At 42.1% G+C, this 26,678-nt stretch overlaps 1 protein-coding gene across 1 annotated transcript; it reads left to right on the top strand.

Moving 5' to 3' along the window:
• The first annotated feature begins 1,381 nt into the window (after positions 1-1,381).
• On the top strand, positions 1,382-22,332 carry Ptx1 (pituitary homeobox homolog Ptx1). The gene is made up of 5 exons (XM_020955581.2): positions 1,382-2,422; positions 5,516-6,345; positions 14,721-14,861; positions 15,673-15,926; positions 21,223-22,332. The coding sequence occupies exons 2-5, from the start codon at positions 5,790-5,792 to the stop codon at positions 21,826-21,828; spliced, it is 1,557 nt and encodes a 518-aa protein (XP_020811240.2). The 5' UTR covers positions 1,382-2,422; positions 5,516-5,789; the 3' UTR covers positions 21,829-22,332.
• The last annotated feature ends 4,346 nt before the right edge of the window (positions 22,333-26,678 follow it).

Below are 26,678 nucleotides of genomic sequence, written 5' to 3'. Positions count from 1 at the left end.
GACAGTAATTACAGAACAATGCAATTTTTAAGTGTTTAGCTTTTAACTTGAGAGCATTTGAAAAATAATAATGTCATGTTGTAAGGGATTACTTAACCTAAATAACTATACTATATTTATATATATTAAATAATGCTTATAGAAGAAATCACTATGCCTACCCCAATATGATTCCCATAAATCCAATCCTTGGAGATCTCTGTATTTTGTTATATTTTCTTGCAATACAATAAAATCAAGTCTCCATCTTTAGGACTATGAGTTATGGCTCGGAAATTACCTCTGATTAGTTGCCTGGTATATCAATTGTGATATAAAAGGGATATAAAGCTACCGCCATTTACATCCCCAACTCACCCCTTTCCCAGCTCCTTCACTCGAGTCACGCAGCCAGAGTCACAGGATAAAATATCCTGGGAGGGAAGGGAGGCAGGCAAATGCGAAATAAAAACGAAAATTATGAACTGCACAAAAGCTGTTGTGAATTTTAATAAATTCTGGCTCCGGCAAAAGTATCTGTTTCTGTTTCTATATATCTCTGTGGCTGTAGTTGTAACTGTGTGGCAGAGCGAACAAATCAAAAAGGGGGAAGTCACGGGCAGGAGATGCGAACGCACTGCGAGATACAAAGATACAAAGATACGGATACAAAGGGCCGACGAATACGGGAATACGTCAAAAGGAGCAGTTATTTATTTATTTGCAGAGCGGGCAGCGAGGGGCGCACAACAATGGCGGGCTAACGCAGAATAATGGGATAACAAAACGCCCTTGACACCCAGTAAAAAGACAGTCGGCAGGCGGAGGGCAGCATTCAGCCAGCCCTCAAAAAGTGGGCGCAAAGAAGAAGTAGCCTTATTATTATGAACACAGCACGTAGCAATTGTACAGAGGCAAGGGGGGTTGGTTGTCAGAAGAAGGGGAATACATCCTTCGAGGGGGGTTGGGTTGGCTCGCAGGGAGGCACACACAAAGGACCCGCAAAGTACAAATCAAACCCTCGAGAGCAGCCAAATAATAAACAGTGACTGATGGGGGGGACCGGAATGGGGGAAAGAAAGAGCCAGGGCTAAAGAGTGCGAGAGAGAGGGAGAAAGCGAAAGAGAGACAGTGAGACAGAGTGCGAGAGAAATGCGCAGCAATGGCGCACTGCAAACACACACAGAGTGTGAGTGAGAGAGAGCACCTTTGGGGGTGTGTCCTCATTTGCTGCTACATTCCCACATCTGGGCTCTCACTCACACACCCTGCTGCTGGCCATGTTACTCGCTACTCGCCCAGCCATTATCTCACTCACACCCGCACACACAGACACCCTCGTGAAAAGAGAGATAAGATAGCTCTGAACGTAGCACGTTCTGCATTCTGATTTTAGTAGCCGCGAGTTCTCGTCGCCAGCACCACGCACTGAGTTAGTTGTTCACCGTTAACCAACCCCGCTTCCGCTCGTGGAAACCGAACCGAAAGGCTCAGACCATACCGCCCGGATTCCCGTTAGCCGCCCCTTCTCGTTCACTCGCTGCTCGCATCCAAAAGATACTTTAACGAGCGCCCTCGCATTCGCTTTCAATCCAGCCACGTCCTGTTACGGGTGCAGACGCGTCGCTTCCGTTTAGATTCCCAGATTTGATACAGAAAGACCAGAGATATATAGATACATTTGACTTGACTACTTAGCCTAATTACGCGGCGGATTAAATTATTAAAACACTGAATCAACTGAATCAACAGTTCAAAACAAATCAAATCGAAGTCGATTCAAATCAAAGCCAATCAAATTACAGCCAGTGCAAGTGCGCGATTATGTGTGGTGATTTTGTGTGCCAGTGTCCAGCGTGTGTGTGAGAGAGTGTGTATGTGGCAGCCAGCGAGCGTCGAGAATTAAAAACATATCCCCGAGTTACTTAAAATTAATCACTAACATAATCACTGTGATTTTTATTATTTGATCTGCCACCGAATGCCGCCGCTGTGAGCCGCGAGTGCGAAAACTATAAACGGCTCTATTAAATGCCACTTCTCCTTTTGATTAGCAAACTGTTGCAATGACAACGGCATAAACACAAATAAAAACATATCCAACCCATAAAAACCTAAACACCTAGTGACGGACGGATCTGATCCATTCCGATTTCCGAGATTTATAGTCTTGCTGCCCACGCGACTTCTCCAGAAGATTTTCCCCGGGCTTTCGAAGATTTTCGAAGATTTCCGTGCGATTGAAATGCTGGCAATCTGATTTATTGCCTTTTGCCCACGACATTTGCTCCTGCAGAAAAGCTACATATAGCAAAGTTCACCCCAGGTCCGATATTTTGATCATATATCACGAATCGAAGGAGCCGACGGAACAACGTTCCAGCGCCGATCGAACGGCCACCACCTAAGTGGATTAATTGAATTACTTTCCCATCATTCAGAGGTAAGAATGTTTAACTACTTTTGTTTATATTCAACACATTATATCAGAGATCAGGTTATGGATATATGTATTCCTTAAAAAAGCTAGCCTTGTCTTAAATAATATACAAACTATACAGCTCTACATTACAAATGGAAAGGGTTAAAAAAAATTTCAAACATTTATTTATCATAAATGTTTATGGTTTTAAAAGAGGGAAAATAAATATAATATACATTATTATGAATTAGGAACATCCATTTTCTCTTTACTATCACCATTATTAACCATTCATCATAAATATATTCCGACACACGCTTGTCAACTTTTTGTTTTAAATATCATTGAAAGTCTCAAGGTATTCAGAGAATTTAGTTTTTGATCTTATTGGACACAGTAGATGGTTTAGGAAATAAATTAGTTGATGAAAGAAAAAGGATTAGGATATGACAAGAGTTTTGAATTCGAAAAATTCTTTTGATAGTGCTAGCATTCTAATTGATTCATTGTCAGAAAACTGAAAGTGAAACGGCGCCAGATTTCTGGCATTAGGAAGTGTTAGGTCATTGCAAACAGAACTTTCTTGGTAAACAACTTCCTGGGAACTTAATCGCTTCATAATGACAATGTCAATTTCATAATTGCCCAGATGCCGGGGAAACATCCTAGGTTTCTGGGGAAGATCAGGAGAGATCAGCAAAAGGTTCCCATCTCCATAGCCCGCCAATAAACCGATTGTTGGACAACGAATTAAGTTTACGGAGCGCTCTCACGCCTCGCATAAATCACGGCGAAGTGAGACCCGGGAATTGCGACCATAAAACCCGTAGAGTAAAGCCCGAGCCCCATCTCGTAAGGGGGCCTCTGGGCTTTTGGCCCAGTACCAGTAGTGTCAGTGCTTTTGCCAAAAATCGGGGGGAAGTGGCGCCGACCCATTGACGTCACCTAAACAATTAGATCTGGCCGGTGGGGCAAACAAGGCATGGAAAAAACCTAAGTACACAGAGCTGCAAACTCGAATTTGTATAAAATAATAAAAATAATAAAATCAAATGGGAATGAAAACATGTGGAAAGCCTTGGCACAACATCGGAATCTTGCCACCTTCGCTGCTCTGCTCTGCTCTGCGATGAAGAAGTATGTATAAGCCTGCGAGATCTGCGCGGCCATAAAGTGGCATAAAATAATTCTGGCATTCTTTGTCTTAGGGAATCATTATGTAAATAAATTCTCACTTTTGAAATAAAATGACGAGGCAGAAAATAGACGGCCAGAGACGAATACGACAACGACGACGACGACAACATTTGGGAGAATATCTTTTGTGGGGACAATGGCAATGACGGCTGGCACTTTGAACTGGGAACCAAATTATTTATTAGACACTGCGGCAGATAATTTAGCCAGAAATGAAGACAACTGCGGCAACAAGAACAAATAGCAAAATAACCGAGGCAATAACAGTGTTATAAATACTCGGAGCAATAAATGCAGAAACTTTTCATTTCAACGGCCATCTGACCCCCAATCTCATCACACCGCCTCGGCACCCGCCATCGCCCCATAAATATTCGCTTCAAGTGAAATTATGTTTATCATATTGTTGTTGAACAACCGCAAATGGATTTAATATTACAGCCGCACTAATCCACTGGGGATCAAGTGGAGATCAAGCGGTATTATCAACGAAATCGAAAGTGACACGGCAAGCCAAAGCATTCCAATTAAATTTAATTAAATTCACTTCAACTGCGAATTTATGCTGCCGCTAGATTTATGAAATTCGTTCTCATTTCGCCTTTGAATGCCTTTAGTTTGTTGTGATTGAGATTAGATAACCATTTATTGCAACCTTTCGCTTCGTTTCATTACGTTTCGTTTGCCTCGCTTGCCTGGATGCGATAGCAGGCTATATAGTATATAGAGAGGTGAATATATACACATAACATATAGCTGGAGAGTCTCCCCGATATCGGGCGAGGGGCGCTGGAATATGGCGAGGTGTTCCCTCCCTTTTGGCTAATTGATTTACGATCGTTTATGGCTATTTTCGTGCTACTGTCAGTGGGCTGTTTTTTATTTTTAACAAATTTATTGGACGCCCTGACACAGTTTATCGCCTTAATTGGGTGCAAGTCAACTCTCTCTTGCTATTACCTCTATTATTCCATTGGGCTCTGCGTTTGGTATTGCCAAAATCTCTCAGTGTAGCCTCAGCGCAATAATAATGGCAATAATAGCAAAGAGAAATGCTCGCAGAAATGTAAATATTTTACATCGATAAGGCCGTTATCACCGTTCTCCCCTCGGTCTGCTGATAGCGCTGTCAACTCGTACACCCCATCCGATTCCCCGCCAGAATTTACGACGACCAGTTCACCACTCTCCCTGCTACTCCCTTCCCCACCAGAGTTACTCCAGTTACCAGCATCCGAGGCATGGTCTTAACCCCTTGACGTGTTTGGTGTTAACTTGCCATTCGGCTGGTGTTTGGGTTAAGCTCACTGTTTGCCTTTGCCGTTGAGGCGATAAAAAGCCTCCACAAGTTGATTTGCCTTCGCCTCGCCAAGTAGCCGAATGATAATTATAATTAACTAACGGGCGGAGAAGGTAGTGCCAGGTAGGAATGAACTCGTTATGAGTAATTTTCAGTACTAGACAACATCTGAAAACTAGCAAACAATAGAGCCTAGAGGAATTATTTATACAGTCTACCTAAATGGATTATTTAATTCATTCACTTTAGTGGTTAAAGCTTCTTGGGTAGTTTAGGAACTCATTAAAAGTCTACCACAATTATATATTGGTACCATAAATATTTTATACACAAGTTGTATATATTTATATATTTATATTTACATATATTAAGTTAGTAAATACTTAATAGTAAAAAATAAGTATTTATTCATTGTTTTTGTTTCGTGGTAAATATTTTGAAAAGGATACTTATATTTCATATAGAAAATTAGCATACTTTTTTAGATTTCTTTACCAAGCTTAGTATAATCAGCAATCTATAGCAATTAATTATTTATTTTACATATCATACCTTTTCATTATTATTTTATCCAAATATTTTCCCTGTTATTAAACTTTTCCATTTCACTTTTTTAGCTTTCCGAGCTCTGGCAACGGCTGCATCTTGGATTTGCTCTCACCGCAGTTGGAAGATACCGGCCTCAAGACGACGACCTTCCTGCAGCACTTCAAGGACGTCGTCACGACGAAGTTCACGGGGAGGGACCACCATCTGCCGCCGCTGCATCCCGCCCATCCGGCGCATCCGGCGCACCAGCAGTACAGCCACAGTCATAACCATAGTCACGGCCATCAGCCTCACCAGGCTGTCGCCCAGAGCTTCTCCACCATTTTTCCCACGTATCTAGGCATGGACCGCACCGCCGCCGGCGGTTGCGGAGCGGCGGGGGGCGGCGGTCTAGGCGTTGGTGTGGTCACCAGCTCTGCCACTGCCCTCGGTCCCGGCGGTATAGCCAATGGGGGCGGTGGCGTGGTCAGTGGAGGAGCCCTCAATGGCCTGGAGGCCATGTCGGCGGAGTCCACGGGCCTCTGTCTGCAGGATTTGGTCAGTGCCGGAACGGCCAATGGAGCCGGCTCCGCTGGATCCGCGGAAAGTGCCACCACCACAAGCACGGCTCTGAGCAGCGGCAGCACTGGCAGTTCCACGGTCAACGGAGGAGGAAGCAGCACCTCCGGCACGGAGCATCTGCATAGCCATCACAGCCTGCACGATTCCAGCTCCTCGGTCAGCATCTCACCCGCCATATCCAGCCTGATGCCCATCAGCAGCCTGAGCCACCTGCATCACTCGGCCGCCGCCGGGCAGGACCTGGTGGGTGTGGGTGTCGGAGGCTACTCGCAGCATCCGCACCACGCTGTGGTGCCGCCACACACGCCCAAGCACGAGCCGCTCGAGAAACTCAGAAGTAAGTATCGAATAATGGAGGTGTTACAGTCCAATTTTTAAAATCATATTCCATTTTATTTGATTTATTTTTTATATTTGATGGGGAACTCCTTAAAAGACTCAAAATAAATATATGAAACTTGTATCTCCATATTTTGAAGAGCATAATTATTAGACATATCTTTATATTACCAAAAGCTAGATTTTTTTGCTTAAATGAACATGAAGTCAGGAACACTATTATAATGTTCTAATTCTTAAAATAATAATGAAGACGTTTTTTAAGGCAAGATTCCCCATTTGTTCCGATCTCTTTTGAAAACTTATCTCTCGAATTCAGAAGCGGCATTTTCGTGTCCAATAATGGGGCACAATTTCGTGGGCAATTTGTAGTCGAATTTGTGTGAAGCATCTCGCACATTGACAGCTAATTAGTGGGCTCATAACTCAGGCGGGAAGAGGGCCGATTCCGAGGGATCCATTCCTATTCCAATTCCTATTCCGATCCGGATCCGAGCCATCAACAAGTGTCCACATTCTCATTGCTATTCATGGCTCTTTTGTGGGTTTGTCTTTTTTGTTTCTTTTTTTTTGCCTCTGTCAGTGGCAGCTGTTGTCATTTCAATATGCGATTCGTTTTGGCCATCATTCACGCTTCGTGCCAAAAGTCCCCCGAACACTTGTCGCTCTGGGTACCGGATTCAGTATTCCGTGTTCCTTTACCCCGAATTGCCTACTCCGGATTCCCCCTCATGCATATTCATAATCATTGTGCAATCATTAGCGTATAATCTCCACAAAAGCGTTACAAAAAAAAAGAAAGGAGGAGTTGGGTGGAAAAGCGGATTGGAGATACAACTAAACAAATTTCAATTTTGTGCGCATGTCACGGCTAATTGAGCACCCTTCTGGCGTAGTGCCGAAAGCAACACTCTACCCCCGGATCTGCCACTTCCCCTTACAAGTATTATAATACCATATAGAGAGTGTATCCCTCTGCGATGCTGGATATTTGATATGTGCTCTGGAGTCAAGTGTTTGTTGTGTTCCGATTGCTCTAATTGTTATGGGAGTTTGGACGCAGGGCGATGCTTTAGAGGATGTTGGATGATCTCGAATTGTGAGGCAATTCCGCAGATTCAAGTGGCGATGTGACATACCAATTGGTTCTGGGAGAGATTTTGGGTACTTGTGAGGTCTATCCAGATGGTCAGGGAACCTGTTGGTTAAAGGTAATGGTTCAAAGATAGAAAATGTATACTTTTAGATCCATTTTTATAAAAAGATTAGCTTAATGATTTAAATCAATTTAACGATAGGGGAAATTATAAAAAATTATATTGCTATTGCACAGAAATTTTAATAACTTTATACAAGAAAAGATTATGGAAAATTGTCTTTAAAAAAATCCTACAACCTATACAAATTCCATTGGACTTTATAAAGGAATGATCGAAACGGAAATCGATCTTAACTAAATTTAACATAATTGAACTCCCTGAAAAAATATTTATAAATATTTTTATATGACAATTTTCCCGACAAAATAAAATTTAAATAAGCCAAAAATAATTTAATTTCAATTCGGAAATCTTTCCGATGTAAGTTTTTATTAGGGTAATAAATCTGCATACCCAATTTTAAATTTAAAAAATTCCAATTTTTGCCATATTGAAATGAAATGAATCCTTCACTATTTTTCAAGCCTTTGACTTAAAGTATAGGGGTATTAAATTAAATTAAAAAAAACTTTCCAAAAAATGTATGATGAACATTTTTTTTAATATTTTTTTTCTTCGTGTCGACTCCAAAAAGTTTAAGTTGCTCAGCAGAGGTTCTCTTCTGGCTCCAAAAGTTTCCATTTGCATAACAGATTTGTCTGCCCTCGCCTAGAGATTTGTTAGCTGTCGCCCTGTCAACCCCGGTGACCCTGCCCCCGGGGGTTAACAGCCTCTGCAACTGAAGCTGAGTGTGTGTGTCTGTGTGTGTGTGAGCACCTGTCTGCAGGTGAACTAAACTGCGGTGAACTCCTGGCCACAGATGTCCTGCCGTTTATTTGCGTGCCAAAACAATTTAGCACGAAAACGGTGCGCATTTAAAATATGCACGAGTGCAGTTATCCTTTGACACAAACCCACACACTCGCAGGTGCAGGTGCAGGAGCAGGAGCCAGAGCATTTTGGCCACAAATTTCCACTCCTGTTTTAACCGATTTTCCCTCATGTTCAGCTGTTGTCGTTATTGTTTACGCTCTTGTTTAAATAATGGCTACGCAACGTGATTCCATGATTTCCATCAGGACACCGGCAGACTCGGCGATTGCAGTCCGGCTGCAATTGGATTTTCAATTATTGGCCAATTTAATGGTCAACACCCACGCCATCGTTCCATTGTGGATATTTATTTACGTTTATATTTTATACTATGTGTGCGATGTGGAGGTGATAATTTTTTACGATTGCACTTTTTTATGGTCGCCTTTTAGTTTTGGACTCTTTCGTTTTATTTTCGGTGGAGAGATCATTTTATGGCTTCGGTGCGTGTTTTTATTTCACTGACGGTGCTCAAAGGATTTCAAGTTCACGCTTTACACTAATTTAGACCGACGGCAGAGATTTTTTATTAGTTTCGGCTATTCAACTCTTTAATGGCTCCGGATTGTCTTCTAAATTATGTTGTCAGCAGCTGGAAAACCGACCTTGCGCCTTGTTTTTCCCCAATATCTCGTTTTTCATATTTCACCACCGACGCGTCGCGGCAATTAGGGAATTATCTCGGTATATCAGTGACCATATCCACATATCCACTGGCATCTATTTGCCAAAGCCAAACAGAACCCGAAAATGAAAATGAAACTGAAACCGAAAACGAAGCCAAATGGGAATGGAAACCAAATCAGAGCAGTTTACATTTAGGTTTTTGGTTGCTCGGCAAATAATAGATGTTGTTTCTATTTCTCTTTTTTGTCTCTGCCTATTTTTCCTTTTTTTGTTTTTTATTGCCAGCTAGTCTCCGGATTGTTTGCCAAGTTGTTGCCACAGATACGAGATTGAGAACTATTTGCCCATGACAAAGTTTGTGGCTGATGCCGTTGATAAAATTATGAAATTACTAGAGTGCTTCAGTTTCGGCGTTTGGTGTTCTGGTGAAATCGCCTGTTATCTGTTGTGTCTACACGGAGCTAAAATACTCCCATCTTTCCTCCCTAAGTGTTAATGGCACGTGCAGCTAGCCGGGCTCTAAGAAAACACACACCAGAATAACATAAACAGAGCAAGGGCCCCAGACAAGGTGTCCCATCCCCAGTCGGGAGATACACACGAAAATATAAAGCTGGGGGAGGAGTCCTTTGGGCTACTTTAAATTCCACACCAATGCCCGCATTTGTCAGGCCGGGTCTTTATGAATATAAATACCTTTTATCGATTTTTTTCCACGCTTCATGCTATGCTCTCTTAAAGCCTTAAAGGCTTCCACATCCTGCGGGATGTTTGGCAGTGCATTGTCCGCAAATCTCTGCGAAATTGCTCACATATGTCATCGGGTCTAGGGAAAAACAAAAAGATCGCAGTCGAATTGGCACTGCCAGGACCCGGGAATGTCACATAAATTGCACTTGCTGACCGGTCAGGATAATCAGGAAGTGCACAGTGGTTCTGGAGTAGTGAGAGAAATGCAATACAAGTATGTTTCTGTGGGTTATTTGAAGTTAATTGGAAATTTTATGAAATAAAATAATGTAATTTGACAGGAGTAAAATCAATTCTTTATGCATTTATATTTAGTGTTTATTCAATATCTATTTGGCTAAATTATAACCCTAAGAGTCAGTATTATAGGACATTTAAAAACTTATAAATTACCAAGTAAAATCTTTTCCCCAATATTATACAAATTCCTTTTAGTATTTATAGAACCTACTACAAATATATCTTTGATATTGAAACACTGTAACTGGCGTTAAAGTTGCCATTTATCAATCCATCTGCTCAGCTCTATCTCCGGTCTTTCCGGCTAGCTGGCACTGATTTCGTTTATATAAATTATAATGTCATTATGGCAACCAGCCACAACCACAACCCTCAATCACCGACACATTCACATTCCCATTGCCCTTCCTCCCATCCCCAATCCCCATTTTCCCTGGGACGAAAGCAATTACCTCGTTGCAGAAGTTCGTCGGGAAAACTTCATGGCATTTCTCTCTTACACACACACTCTCTCTCTCTCTCTCACTCTGTGCGCTTTTCCTCTTTTCCGGCTCTTTTCTCATTATCCGGGCATCGTGCAATTTCGTAAAAATGTCGCATTAGAGATTATCTGAGGAAACAAACTTGTCCGGCGGACAAGGACTCGCAGGTCCTGCCGGAGCAGGAGCAGGGCTCTCCTTTGGCCGGTTTTTGTGGGCTGACCCAATGGCAGGCAAGGAAAGCAAAGGCAAAGAAAGGAATTCGAGCTGACAGTCGGGCAAATTACTGGCAAAGTCATTGCAGTGGAAAACTACAAGGGGGAAATCTAGTCTGGACACTGGACACTGGGAGCCACACAAAAACAGAAGCTTGTCTGATGGGTGGGCTGTGTCCTTTCGGGTCCCTTTGTCTTATCTGCAGCCCAGAAAACTAATGAGTTCGGGTTTTTGGCTGCAGGACTCCACTCTGTGCACCATTCCTTGGGACATGTCAATGTGATTTCCGAGATTTTTATGCGACTCCTCCGGTTGGCTGGTCAAGTGCCGGGAGCTCATTACAGGGCCATAACACATGGCCGGCCATTGTCTCGGCCAAAGGATTAGTCTTGCGAGACATAAAAATTAACTCTCCGGCCATTGCCTAATTTTCATGACCCCGAATTAGGCTAATTTGTGCGAGGGTTGCTCTTGCTCCCGAGAGCTCTTTCCGTTTTTGCGGCATATGGCCGGCAATTTCCACGGACATCAACACCTTTTGGCCGGGCAGAAAGCCAGCAAATGTGGCATGAAATTGGAAAAATATTACTACTATCTGCGGCACAGGAGGGGGAAACCGCAAGTGTTTAACCCTTTGGTGGCTCGGCGAGTGGTTTACAGCAAAAGCAAGTCCTGCTCCGGATCCAGGGAATCCTAGTCCCATTTCCAATTCCAATCTCAATTCCAAACCCAAACCCAAACCCAATCCCAATCCCCATTCAACTGTCACATTAATCGTTTGTTTTTGGTCACCAACTAAACGCGGCTGCTGCTTGACATTTTCCTCTGCCTTTCCCATTTCCCTCCCTCTGTGTGTATTTTTTTTTTTTTTCGGGAGGACCATCCTTTGTTCGTCCTTTATTTTATTTGTTATTTGTTTGTTTTGGTTCTGGCTAGGTTTTCCTGGCCGGTGAGGTTTTTCTCTGACAGTCGACAGCCTCCGTCTCCGTCTGCGTTTTGCGACTGCGTCTCCGGAGCCGGATCCGGATAATTTATTGCTCCGGCTGCCGTGTCGTGTGTCAAAAGTTTTTATGTGGAAATCTGTCTATGAATGAATCTCCTCTTCACGTATATCGTATGTGTGCAGGATTCTGAAAATATCAGAATCATTTCGTATTTCGTATTTTGTGCAGTTTCATGCGAGTTTTAGGGAGGCAACCCTCCGATTGATTAATTGTGAACGCCCAAAGGGGAGTGTTTGCCTTTGACTCTTGTTTGGGCAATCACAATAGTCGCCAAGTCAAATAAATATCCCATTGCTCATTTGCTGTTTGCTTAGCGGCGGAAAATTGAATGTAGGTAAAATCAAATAGAAGAAAATCGTTGAATATCTGCGATGCCACTGCAAAATGGCTGCTGACAAAATATATTCTCGGACTAGAGACAGAGACACTTGTTGTCACAAAACACTCAAAACGCTTGACATGTGCAAAACGCAACGCGGCGTACAAGCAACGCCCACAGCCATTGACACTTGCCACTCACATTTTCACATATTCGGATATTCCGATTCCCCGATACCCACTCGAAAACCTTGAAAACATTGTAAAACTCTGGCGACAACTGGTCGACAAATGTCACCGCCAGCTGACAGACGACGACAATTTTTCCCAACCTGTCATTCCACGGACCCAAAAGAAAACAACATCTCAATGCAGGAAAATCAAACTCAAATTAGTCGCTGGCCACAGGCAAAATAGACCACTTTGCTGCGAAGTATTTAAACAAATAAAAATCGCCGTGCTACGTGATTTTTGCTGCGTTTTTTCAAATTCCCATGTTTTCTTTTTTTTTTAGTCTTTCATGGCGTGTGTGTTTTTAGAGCGTGTCGTTAGGAAAATATTTTTACGATACGAAGAATGGACGATGACGACCCATTTAGCTCAGGTCGGGAATCTGAATAGGATTTGGAGTGGGCATGGGGCAGAGCTATGTATCTATTAGGATTCATTCAGCTGTGCCTCAGATTCAAAGGTTGCAATGAGGCGTTTACTAAAAAATGAAAGTGGAAAATGAGGATGCTGCGGATGCTGATGCGGGAAGTGATGTCTCACATGACAATTTGTGGAGGGGATGAGATATTTAGAGCACTTATTTATGTATTACTCTAGATTAGAACTAGTCTTCTGTTACTATAATTAAATGTAACGCTTAAAAAATAATTCGAATGGGAGTAAGAGATATTCTTATAATGTTTGTACCATAAATCAGTATTGTACACAATGCATTGGATGTTAGTTCTTTAAAATATTACCTAAATAGTTCTTCAGATACATTTGTTATACATTTTTATATTCTTTATAGCCCCTTTATTTGTCTTTGATTGCAAATAATAATTTTGTATCTCAATAAAACCCGATTTAATCAATCTTGACAAAACAATCTTAGTGGAAATTATAGTTTAAGACCGCTACACTGTTTGTTTGGAAAATTTACGCTCAACAGCCAACACGCTCATAATATAGCAATGAAATTTTAATTACACCCGAACGCACTAATTATGGGCCATAAAAATACTTTTCACGGGGAACATTTAAATTTCCAACGGCATGTGAGGGTGTTGTCGTCGGCATAAATTATGCAACCGGCCATAAACTGAGTGAGCTAGGGGCCACTTCCGAGGGGATGACATTTGTGACTCCTAGCCCCAACGGAAACGATTCCCTTTGGAATATTTACAGCAAGGAGTACAGGAGCAGGAGCATACTAATTGTTTCAAATGTCGCCACGGGTGTTTTTTCGGAACTGGCACTTTAGAAACCACATTAAAATGACAGCATGTGAGAAGGTCATAAATTACGAAAAGTATGCAAAGGAAGCGACCGGGAAGATTTAGTAGGAAGACGGGACCCATGACCATATGGGTGCACACCTTCTTCGCAGGAAGGCCACTTGGCAACCGAAACAGAAATCAATTTCCATGGCCATAAATCTGTGACGAAATCGACTCCGGGGGGAATCGTGTCAATGGCTGACTAATTAATATCAAAATAGGCGTGACTAACAACGGCAATTATTAAGTGGCGACCAGCAAATTACTTGACTCATTTAGCGCCGGTAGATTTATGGGGGCCAACTCCAGGGTAATTTCCCCGACATACTTGGACCCCATGGCAGCCCTTTGCTGCAAACGCTAACTAAAGTTTTATAATCTTCCCCTTGGAAGCCATTAAGTTGGCCTCCTCCAGGCGCAATCCGCTTTTTAATCGAGCTAACCAAGAGCCCATCCTGCAGGCTGCAGTGCCATAAATCCTTTTATGAGCTCTTTTACGGGCTCCTCTTTTTTTCTCGCCTAGGAAAACTGAGAGTGAGGGATGGAAGAAGTTTTCACAGCTTTTCCCACAGGCCATTTCTCAGGAAAGATATATCTTTAAAACATGGAAAAGTTGCTGGAAAAAATAAAAAATAATAAGACCATATATATCAGGATTAAGAAACATATGTTTGAGGAACAAATTTATATTTTTTAAAGAATTTAAAAAAAAACTTAAATTTGGGGTATTATAACTTCAGTCAGAAGATTGAAACGCAGTGAAGGAATCATTTCCGACCCTTTAAATCATATATGTTCTTGATCAGCCGAGTCGATTAAGACATCTTCGGTTAAAAAATAAATTTTTTAGTTTTTATTAAAAATTGAAAATTTTATAAGGGGTTACATCATTAAAATTCTAAAAAAATTGAAAAAAATTGAATATTTTTATGTCTTAAATTAAGTATGTAGATTTATTAGCCTAATAAAAACTAACATACGAATGATTTCCGATTTGAAATTAATGCTTTTTTGGCTTAGTTATGACTATTTGAAGGTTTGATTTGTAGTAAGAATAGGCTTATTTTTTGTTTCATTTTTACAATTATTATTATTTTGTAAATCTACTAAATACTTTGGTTGAAACATAAATTTTTGTGTAATTTTCTCTTGCCCTGCGCTGGCTTGTTCTTTTCAGTTTGGGCCGAAACTGGCGATTTCCGTGATAGTCATAGCTCCATGACCGCCGTAGCAAATAGTTTGGACAGCACCCACTTGAACAACTTTCAGACGTCATCGACATCCACACTGTCGAACAGGAGTCGAGATCGCAAAGATGGTGAGTTAATAAACTTATTTATAATATTAAAGATATTCTCAGATCAGATAAAGTTAGGCATCTATAGCTCGCATTATTTTTGCTTAAATCTGTACCCTGTTTTAACCCATTGGCTTTAATTTTGGTACAAAATTCGTATTCCCAGCAACGAATCGGTTATCTCCCTACGAACCCCCCGATCGATAAGAAACATAATTTATAATAATTTCGGAAAGCGTGGCCAACGATTTCACCTTTGTCGGCGAAATTTACTCGCCGGGGTCCGTTTAGTTTTCGATTAGACTGCCTTTGATTTGCGACCACATCACGACGACGGCGACGAAAGGCGAGAATGATATTTTCCACGGGGGCAGTAATTTAGTTTATTTGATTAAGTTTTTCGGCAGTTTCTGGTTCGGTTTTGGTTTCGCTTTCGGTTGGGGTTTCAACACAGAAAGCACGCCGCATGATCGATGACACCGGGGAACATACATTAACTGGTTGTAAATCTGTTGGCCGGCGGTGTGCCTTTGAACTTCCACGGCGGTTGTGGGTGATGGGTGTTCGATATTGGGTGTTGAATGTTTGCTGGCGACGCCTGAAGGTTGCATGGCAATTAGTGACGGTGCCAGAAATCGGAGACCGAAAACAGAAGCCGCTCGGGAGACTCCTGCTTATCAACAGTTTAACCCGGGCAAACCCAGACAGGCGGCATAAAAGAGCTTAGCGACAGGGAATATAACTTTGCTAGTTCGTTAATATTTTCTGTATCTAATTTTGAAGAATAATAAAATTTTTAAATTAAATTACAAATATTCATTTCTATGAACAGGCAATCGCAGTGTGAATGAGACCACGATCAAGACAGAGAACATATCAAGTTCGGGACATGACGAACCGATGACCACCAGCGGCGAGGAGCCCAAGAACGACAAGAAGAACAAAAGGCAGAGGCGCCAGAGGACGCACTTCACCTCGCAGCAGCTCCAGGAGCTGGAGCACACCTTCAGCCGGAACAGATATCCGGATATGTCCACCCGCGAGGAGATCGCCATGTGGACAAACCTCACAGAGGCTCGAGTCAGGGTGAGTAAAGAAATAATATTACTATTATTATTATTATGTTTAAAAAAACAACATCAATTTATTCCTGATATTGTATGATAGAATTACAAAATCTTAGAACAATATTTAAACTCTTAATGACTATCATCAGAAGCTTGAAATGTTTTCCCATTTTGAAATAATTTGAATTATCCAAGAGTTGTGCCTTTTAATTCGTTACCGGCTGGACACCATAATTAACTGGCAGACTGATGCTGGAATTAATTGCCAGCCAAGCCGCAAACGGCAAACAAATGCCGTCGGAGAGGTCCTGCCACATTATGCGGCCATTATAGTCCTGTTCCAATTATATTACCGACCGCAGGAGTCGCGACCGCAATGCAGCCGCACAGACTCGTAAATATGTCGCCTGGTTTGCCGATGGCTTAAACCCCAATGCGGCCAATACGACCAATGCGGCCAATACCCAGCCCCAAAAAAGAAGAACCAATTTCCCTGCACCATCCGGGATTTATGGAGGGTTATATACATGGGGGTTACACAGAGGGAGTAATGGGTGTTGGGGGTCTGTTGCCATAAATTGCCGCGGCTAAAACTGCAGTTGGCGGCGTTTGCAGCATTTGCTGTTTGTAAACCGCGGGCTTATCGAAGGCCCGACCTCAACTGAACTGAATTGAACGACGAGTGTTTGCTCAATATCCGTTCTATTGACACGGGCTTGGGCATTTGTCCATGTCCGAGACGCAATGATATTGCACAGTGGTTATACATAAAGGCTATACACTATCAATCGGTGTAATATTGCAGGTCATCTTATAGTCAGTCTAAATTTCAACTTACATTTTACTTAGTCTAAAACTTACTCATAGCTATGATTAGATTGACTCAGAAGAAGAGTATACTCTTGATCACAAGCCTCATGAAATCTACAAGAAACTACTATACCCATCCTATATGGATTGTCTACGCGTAATGCGTAAGAAAAACTAATAAAAGAAAAGACAACAAACAAGATATCTTTGCCGCACAACAGTTGTAATTGTTTGTAAACACGATAGTTAGTTCGGTAAACAATTGGAGTTGTGGCGCCAAGCGGCAAATACCAGAAGCCCATCGATATCTGCGATATATATCTATCTGTATATCTATTTCCAGTTTTATTTCCACTCCCATTCCACATCGCAGTGACAGTCGGTCAGAGAGACGGACACAAAGACAATCGCCAGACAGCCGGTAAAGATATGATAGACACATGATCGATGATCGCCGATCGCTGATGGGGATCGTGATCGTGATCGAGTTCTGTGATCATTGTCATTGGACGTATGGCGACATCGGCGTGGCATTAATTGTACAGCTAGAAGTGGCCTGAAGCTATCATCGAAATGCAATTAGCCGTGCGATGAACATCTGCGAAGGGGTAGCGCCGACCATAAATGCTTCATGGTTTTCCTATGCAAATTTCCTCCTCAAACAACTCTCGCATATGCCAAGAAATCCTGGCCTACCTCGAGCTCTGAGCTCTGCACTTGACAGCATTTATAAAGAAATTAGCTGCTGCCCGAACTGAAAGGGAGAGAACCAACCAACTATGGATGGAAACGATGTCAATCTAAACATGTGTTCCTCGCATAAAGCAGCCAGGCTAAACGCATAAAATATTGATACAGTTTGTTTTATGGTCCATTATGTGATGATGACAAAACGCTTTAGCCAGCTTTCTTGGACCCTGCCGGGGGTTTCCATCCCTTTGAAAATGCAAAACAATGCAAGAACAATTTGTCATCGCGTCGCGAGGGTTGTTTAATGAATTAGAAAACCGCACAGGAATTAATGATGATCGTGATCATGCCTTTGGATCTGCCTCAGGGGTGGCTCCTAACATTTGACTTTGACTCCGGATGCCCATTGTAATAGCGGAGGCAATAAAATTTATCAAATATACAAAAGGATTACAGGGCAGTGCAGCCCAGCCAGCCAGCCAGCCAGTCAGCTCCCGGGTAGTAATGGCATAAATCTGGCCGGGCTTTAAACTGTCAAAAAAGAGCAGCCCGTCTGAGGAACTGTGGAACTCAGGGGAGAGTTGTTTCTTCTCCGCCTGATAGCTACTAATCCGGGGATTTACATGCGCCGGCAATTATGGCAATATGTTCGCTCGACTTTGTCTCCTTTCTCTTTTTGTTATTTTGTTGTTTTGTTCTTTAAATGTGTCAAATAGAACTCACTTTTTAATTCAATTACCAGTTGAGAAGGACTGGCAGCAACAAGGCCCATAAAAACATTTGTGCACTGTCCTCAATCGGAAATAGAACTGAATGGTAGGGAAGTGGTGTCTGAATGGAGTGTTTTTTGCGAGTTCCCTTTTATGGTCAGGTGTTGCCAATGGCCCGGAAATGGGAACACCATTTGCCAATCGCCGAAAGTGTATAAAAAAGCCATTGAGAGTGGCCACAAAGGAGCCACAATATGCTGACATGATTGCAGTTTGAATTGGTGGTTCAATGTGGTGGATAATATGGACAGAGGCCTTAAGGCCTTAAGTTAACAAAACAACAAATGGATAAAAGGAAATAAAAAATAGAATGGTATATTTGTAGCTGAATGAATGTGTTTGTTGTGTTTTTAATACCTAGGATATTTTCAGTAAAATCTTTAACTTTATTTATATTTATAAACGTTTGTATCATTATAAAATCCAACCGAGTGCTGTTAGCCATGATTTTGTAGTGTTTTAACTTCACTCAACCCTTTAACTTGCTCTTTATTTCTGTTTAGGCCATGATTGGGCCACTTTTTGCTCGCATATGTGGCCCAATCTATATCTGTATTCGCAGCTGTGGGCCGGAATCAGACCACCAATTAATACTGGAGTATACAGACAGTTGAGCACACAAAGAGACAGCTCTGCGTGGAGTAGTCCACGTATCGATGTTATCTATCGCCCTAGGAAACCGATTTTCACTTCGGCTATTTTCACTATCAGCCGGGCAAAGAGAGAGAGAGAGAGAGAGAGAGAGAGAGAGAGAGAGAGAGAGAGAGAGAGAGAGAGAGAGAGAGAAAGAGAAAGAAGAACCCCGGAAACGAAGTCCCGGCCCATTTCACACAGCAAATAAAAAACGTATTTAGCTGCAATTTGCGCCATCAATCATGAGAGCTGGTAGGAATAGAAAAAAAAAGTAGAAAAGTGGGAAAGTGAGGCCCTAACTTTTGCCACATGGCCACTTTTTGGCCACTCATACTTTCCGTTCTCCTTTCTTTTTTGCCCAAGTCCACAATTTACCTGATGAAGCGTTGCAGGAGCTGTCGAGTGTCATTGATGCTTTCATCAAAACCAATTAGGATTTCCTGCAGGACCCTCGTGCCGTTGAGTGGAAAATTGCGCTGTTCTTTCCACTCTCTCATATTTCACTTTTTCACTTTTGCGCAGCTTCCCCGCTTTCCCTTTTTTGTCTTTTTTATTTTTTTTTGCAGGCACATCAATTTGCCATCAGCATTTTCCAATTTTTTCCTCTCCCATTCTTTTGCCTCGTTTTTTGCAACTTTGGCAACTTGCTAAATGATACGTGAAAATGACAGCTGACGAGATCGATGACGTTAGTTTTGCATCCAGGATGATGCAGGAGATCCTTGAGCCGGATGCTTCTCCAGATGATGATGGTGATGATGATGCTGATGGGGCTGAGCGATGTACCTTGACAAATTGACACATTGCCTTTGGGTAGGGGAAAACGATTTATGCTTTGATTTAAACGGGCACTGAAAATAAATAGGATTGGTATACGAAATATTTAAATATATTTTATATATCTAAAAATAATGTAATAAATCAGTTGATTAGCTTTAAAAATTTATAGATAAATTGAATATCTAGAACTCAAGGAAGTACCATGAGAATATTGTAAGAAGTTGGAGTATCCTAAATTAGTTCTGAGAAATTGTAAAACTTGTAAATGAATCCATTGTAGACTTTCCCTTATCCTGGGAAAACTGCCGCTTTTTCCGCTACTGGTTCTGGCTCATGCGATTTCAATTAACTGCCGCAACTAATTAGATTAAAGCAATTGCCGTTGAAATGTGTGTTCTCTGGCACGCGGCCATAGTTTTCCACTTTTCACTTGTTAGCAGTTAGCGTTGCCCGAAATGTCTCAATCCGAATTTTCCCAGGGAAAAACAAACAGTTTTTGCATAGATCAGCGCGTGTCTGACTTTAGTCACGGCTATGCTAGGGGTTGGGGAGCTCACAGGATGCAGGATTGTACAGATACTCGTGTCCTGGCAAGGGGTGCAGGCCTGCATAGGCCATAAATCTGCAACCCCGGACACGTTGATTTAGGGACAATGTGGCAATGCGGCTACAAGCCGTGAAATTCCAATTCGCAGCTTTAATTGCCCCAACCGAATGGTATCTGTATCCGAATGTGGGAACGCGCTGCGCGAATGTATCTCAAGATGGCCTTAAAGCTGGCATCTCGGAGAGCAAGAAACTCATCTGCGCAGCTCTTTGTCATTTGTATCTTTATCTCGGCACGAGTATCTTTTGTCTGCGCCCGCCTCTCATCTTCTCACTCCCATGGCCAGCGTCATCAGTATATCTGAGCAAACTTCAGCCATAAATTACAAAGTTGCCATTTTGTTTTTATCTCCTCTTTTTTTGTGCGAAATAATTTTGATTTATTTTTGCGCCATCGCAACTTTTTCCCCCTTCCCCTCCATCACTCTCTGTCTCTCTTGCCACCAACCGACTTTTTTTGGGGTGGCAAGCCGAGTTTATTTATATAAAGCTCTCCATTAAAAAAGGCACCAAGAGCGGCCTTCCCCCAGACTGGGAGTATTTATGTATATATTTGTATATTTATAATTACTGCACATGCGTATTGCGGGGAGCCTTTTTTGGGGGAAGTTTTCCCCGTTTTCGCCCCAAGCAGATACATAAATTTTCAAGTTATAAATTATACAAGAAAATGGCTGCCTGCGGAGCTTAAAAACCTGCGGGGTTCTTAAATAAGAAGTTGACTTTTGGATTAAAGAATATTAGTGAGCGAAATGGTAGACAAATTAACTTGAAATTTTGGGCATATAAAAAACATATAATTTGAAAAATATTTATATGTTCAGTAACTAAATAGAACTTAGTTTGTTTTGTGGGCAATTTGAACTGAGTATAATATAGTTTTAATTGTTCAAATGATAAACAAACAATGACAGAACTTTACATTCACATTTAGAGCAATTTAATTTATTTTTCTCAGTGATTATATTTAAGTATAGTTTCAGTTACCTTAAACTAATCAAAGGATCCTTTTCCATTTAATTCCAGGTATGGTTTAAGAATCGACGTGCCAAGTGGCGCAAGAGGGAACGCAATGCGATGAATGCGGCTGTGGCAGCGGCGGACTTCAAGTCAGGATTTGGGACGCAATTCATGCAGCCCTTCGCCGATGATTCGCTGTACAGCTCGTATCCGTACAACAACTGGACCAAGGTGCCATCGCCGCTGGGCACCAAACCCTTCCCGTGGCCAGTGAATCCTTTGGGATCGATGGTGGCCAGCAATCATCACCAGAACTCGGTGAATTGCTTCAATACGGGTGCCAGCGGGGTGGCGGTGAGCATGAATAACGCCGCATCGATGCTACCGGGCTCGATGGGCTCCTCGCTGGGCAATGGCTCCAATGTGGGAGCAGTGGGTGCCCCCTGTCCGTACACGAGCCCCGCCAATCCGTACATGTATCGTGCCGCCGCCGAGCCGTGCATGTCCTCCAGCATGTCCTCGAGCATTGCCACGCTGCGGCTGAAGGCCAAGCAGCATGCCTCCGCCGGCTTCGGCAGCCCCTACTCCGCACCATCGCCCGTGTCCAGATCCAACTCCGCCGGCCTCTCCGCCTGCCAGTACACGGGCGTGGGCGTGGCGGACGTGGTCTGAGACAACGCCCTGGGTGCGCTGCTCAACCAGCACCAGCACCACTTGCAGCACTTCTCGGGCGGATCGGTGTCGCATCACCAGCAGCAGCATGGCGGTGGTGGTGGCAACATGGGTCAGCTCCAGCACTCCGGCATGCTGGATCACTCCGACCTCGGACTGGGGACTGGGACGGGATTGGTTCCGCCGCCGGATGACGGTCACCTGGAGGACGGCAACAAGTCCCCGATGGAGGCCAATGGGGGAGCCAACAATAATAATAACAACAACAACGACAATGACGACGAGGACGTCATCGATTGAAAGCACTACTTAAATCAAACTAAACACTAAATGAAAGGCAACACCTAGCCCTAAGTAATAAATTAATTTAGATGTTTGCAAAAGTCAGGGATGACCACGCAGTGATCGAGAGGCTCGTCTGAAGGCCTGAGGGGGCGATATGCCATAGAACACTGTGTGAGCTGCTCTGGCTTAAAATAAGACGATAAATTAAATAACAAGAAATCCCTTTCCAAAGTGAACATTTTTTGAAGAACAATAATTAAATTTATCAAGCGCAGAAGTAACCACCGCTAATTGGAACTTCTATTTTATTTGTGTTGAGATTAAAAGCTAATTACGTTCGCAGCCCCCAAGTCAGACATTAAGTGTTTTTGTACATAAAAGCAAATATCTAGTTATAGAGAAAATAAATTAAATGAAGCGGAACCCCCTTAACTAATCAAGCCAAAAATAAACAAAAAATCCCACTTCCCTGATCGATTTCAATCAAATGGAGTGGAAGGGGGTTAAAGTTCAACATTTTCAGATTAAAATTAATTAGTTCATTTTATAAATTCCAACTCCAAGACATTTGATTGAAATGGGAAAGCGAAAACCAGGCAGGATAATAGCCAGTCCCAAAGAACATATAATCAACTGTCAGTCCTAGTTCCAAACTTCAGTTCCCCATCGTATATCGTATGAATATAAAACCAGAAACGTATCAAGATTGTAAAACTAAAGCTAAAGCTACCACTAAAGAGGAAACTAAAACTATATCAAAGCCGTAGCAGTTTTTAAGGAGTTGTCTAGTCGTATAGAAATCCGCCGGATATGGCATTTGGCATATACTTGTCTGTCTGTATATGTACGTGTATATCCCCACTAAAGAGCCCCCGTATAAATATAAACTATTTAATAATTGTACACTTAATATTACTAGTTATAGAAATTGAATCAAAAGAACAATAAAAAGTATGGAAAAAAAATATTGTGAACATATCGATGAATGAATTATGATGGGCAAATTGCGGTCAACCGCTGGGATAACGAATGGCTTTTTTTCCTCCCGTCGCGCCGGAAAAGCGGTGAGGGAAATGGAAAAATTAAAAAATCAAATTGTAATTTACTGGCCACAGGGGGCTGTGCGGGTTCTTTGGGCTGGGACGGGAAACTTAATTTAAAGCAGCTTTCCGGGTTTTCCTTCTCCTCATCCTCTGACAAGCAAGTGTTTAATTCCAAGGTGAACCTGGTGCAAAAAGATCCATCCATCAATTTATTCATTACAGCGAAATTATGTCGCATTTATATGCACCCCGCCGACCGCCGAGTGACAACCCCCCGGAAAATCACCGCACAATAAAAATAATAATAAAAGGACATCCCGTCCCAGCCCTCGAGGGGGTTGCTTTCCGTTTGGGCATCAAATTTGAATTTCATATGCTGCCCGCCTTGATTGAAGCCAGCTAATAAAGTGCCGGGGAAAAGCGAGGAAACTGGGGGGGAAATAAGATTTCCCGCTGCGTTAAGCATCCATTAGGGGGATGGTGGTGGGGGTGAAATTGCGACCCGGCGACCATTTGATTTATTTTATTCCCCTCTGCCCGCTGTTAATGTTTTAATAAGATTGATTTTATTCCGGCCTCCGTTGGCTCTGTCCTCTATCAGGTTGCTGGGTGTGGGTGGATTTGGCCCAGCTGGGGAGTCAAAGGGTTAATAAGTTGCCATCCAGCTGTTTAAGGAACTCTATTATTGTCGCCAGGCTCAGGATACAACTCTTTATGGATCCTAGGTAGATGTAAACTGAACAGAACGAAATTTTTCAGGGTATTCTAAGATTCAGTCAAAAGCTTAAAAATAAGTGAAGGAGTCATTTTCGACCCTATAAATTATATATATTCTTGATCAGCATTAAAAGCCGAATCGATCTAGCTATTTTCAAAATTTTGAAAATTTTATACGGGGTTACATCGTTAAATTATTGTTATATTTTGGCAAATTTAAAAAAAAAAAAAATGATTTTTTTAAATTATAAAAGTTAGTAACCAGATTTGTTAGCCTTTCAAAAACTAGCACAGAATAGATATCTGAATTGAAATTAGTGGATTTTTGGCTTAGTTATGATGGATTGAACGTACTAACCCATGATCCTATGGTTAACTGCAAGAGAATACACACTCCGGCTTCCCGAAGTTAGCTAACTTTCTGTTTTTGTTGTTTTATATAACCCAATGTAGTTAAAACATATGAAAATCTATGTATGGTGTATTTAAGGTTTATTTGTTAAACTTTTTCCTGCAAATTTCAGAGCTTAAATGAATAGTAGTAAAGTTGAAATCGAAATTTGTTATCCTCGGAACTTTTTGCCGACGGTCTTCATGTCTCCACTCATTTCTGTATCCATGAACACACTCGCGCAATTAACTTTTCGGCGTAATTAATGCCGAGCCTAATTATTGTTAATCAAGCTCAGGCCGTCAACCAGGCAGCCGGCACAGCCAGCCGCATAATGGATGAGCCGCAATTAAAATCAACTTCCTATACGTGCTCGACGGGGGGAAGTACAGCGATAACAGTGTGACTCACGCACAGAAATATGTTTCAATAAAATAAGTAAATAAAGAGAAATATTTGTAAAGTTTTTAATAAGTTTAAGCACTTAAAAAACCATTGGTTATACTATTAGAAACTTATGATTTCAAATGCAATGAAAATTTCCCAATAGTGGTAACTATCTTCAATGCAGTTGAAATATTATGTCTTAAGTCACATTTTGTTATGTATTGTTCAACATTTGTGAAATTTTTAATCATATCTTTTTCTTTTAGTGCATTTCAGGATCTTTTCGCGACCTCTCATCTCTGGAGATGGCCCGATTTTCCGCGCAGGAGAAACGCCATCTTGAAACTGTCTTAAGACAACGCATGCTGTCAGCCAGTATTTGCCTGCTGCTCCTTCTCCTTCTGCTGCTGCTGCTGATGTCGTCCCCATTTCTTGAAGTGGCAACCCCCTCAGTTCATCCTTATGTAGAGACAATCAGAGAACCAGTCAAGTTTCTGCTCCTCTGGTTTGGCCCCCATTCCGGCGGATGATTTCCCATCATTTACTTTGTCAGTATGCGGCAGCTCCATCATTATTATTGTTGGCCCCGCTTCTTTGTTTTTTGCTACATACCAACCCGTCATCGTAATCATCGTCATCATCGTCTTGGCTGCTGGATTTTTCCCTTAGGTACTTGTCTTTCTTAACTCATTGCGTTGGCAATAAATCTTCGACACTCTTATCTTCCAGGCACAGTTTGGGTTCGGGTTCTGGCTTGGAGTTCCCCCCAACAGAAGCATCCCCCATAGTTGGTTGACTTTCACTGGAGCTATGCCTACTATGGCTACATAGGCGTAGAATCTATGGCACCTGCTTAGTCAAAGGGTTTATGGCTTAATGAGTCCTTGGACTTGGCCATTAAAAATTAAATTCCAGGCAGGAGCTTTAAGCCTCATTAAACGCAGGGGATGAAGTTTTCACTGAGGAAATCTGAATAATTGCCCAAAAATGAAGATAATAACAATGAACGCCCGTACCAGCTGTTAGTGGCCCCGTTTATGGCCGCCCATAAAACACATCTCATATTTGACTGGCCTTTATTTATTTATTTCAAATTTACTTGTTGGCCATTTTATGATGCCAAATTCTGACCTGACCTGGAAATCATAAAAATTGTAATCAAAATGTTTGCCGCTGCAGCAAGGTTTATGGCCCACAAACAAGGTCAGCCAGGGAAATTCTAATAACGCCTAAGCGCGAGTCCGGCCAAAAAGGAAAATGGAGCCAAAAGCTTCAAAAGCGGGCGGCCAACAGAAGCTGAAGGCTCAACGCTTATGGCTTTTTAATGGCGCCGTGTGTCGGTTTTGTGGCAAATAAAATGGCGCACATTAAAACGAGGCCAAAGAAGGAGATGTTGCGAGCCTTGCAGGACCAATTGCAGTGGCCCCCGACCCGACCCGAGACCGGGACTCCTTCATATTGGGGTCATGCATGGCAGCTCTGGGTAAATAAAAAATACATAAAAATATTTTACGAGCCATGGCCCCGGGAATAGAAGGAATAGAACGGCGCCCAAGGAGCTCAAAATTATAGGATACCGTCGACCAGAAGGGGACAGGACAGCCGGATTGCAATAAAAATGGCGGCAAATAAAATTGACAATATTGTCATGCGCGCGATTTGATGCCTGCTTGTGGGTGTGTGGCAATCCTCGGGACTTGGCAACAAAATGAGTAAATTTTAATTTACTTAAAAGGCATAAATAAAAGCTGGGGGGGAGTGCCTGGGAAGAGTGAGAAGCTATTTCTTAGGTTGTTCTAATGGGGGTTGACTTTGCTTGGGGTTAAATACATTTGTCTGATAAATACTAGCAGTTTGATTTTAAAATAATACTTAATGAGTTGCTCTTACTGTATTGTAATTTATATACAATTCTTGGTTAGGTAATAAATAACCATTTCTTGAAACCAAAGATCGTAGTAACAGGAAACATACACATACTCATTATTAAAGGCCTCCCGTTTGCTCTCTAAAACATTCTAGTAATT

Source organism: Drosophila serrata, unplaced genomic scaffold (assembly GCF_035046125.1).
Source record: "Drosophila serrata isolate PLE 108 unplaced genomic scaffold, ASM3504612v1 contig_382, whole genome shotgun sequence".
Lineage (NCBI taxonomy): Eukaryota > Metazoa > Arthropoda > Insecta > Diptera > Drosophilidae > Drosophila > Drosophila serrata.
The sequence above is the reverse complement of the archived record's forward strand: the minus strand, read 5'-3'. Positions and strand labels throughout refer to the sequence as shown.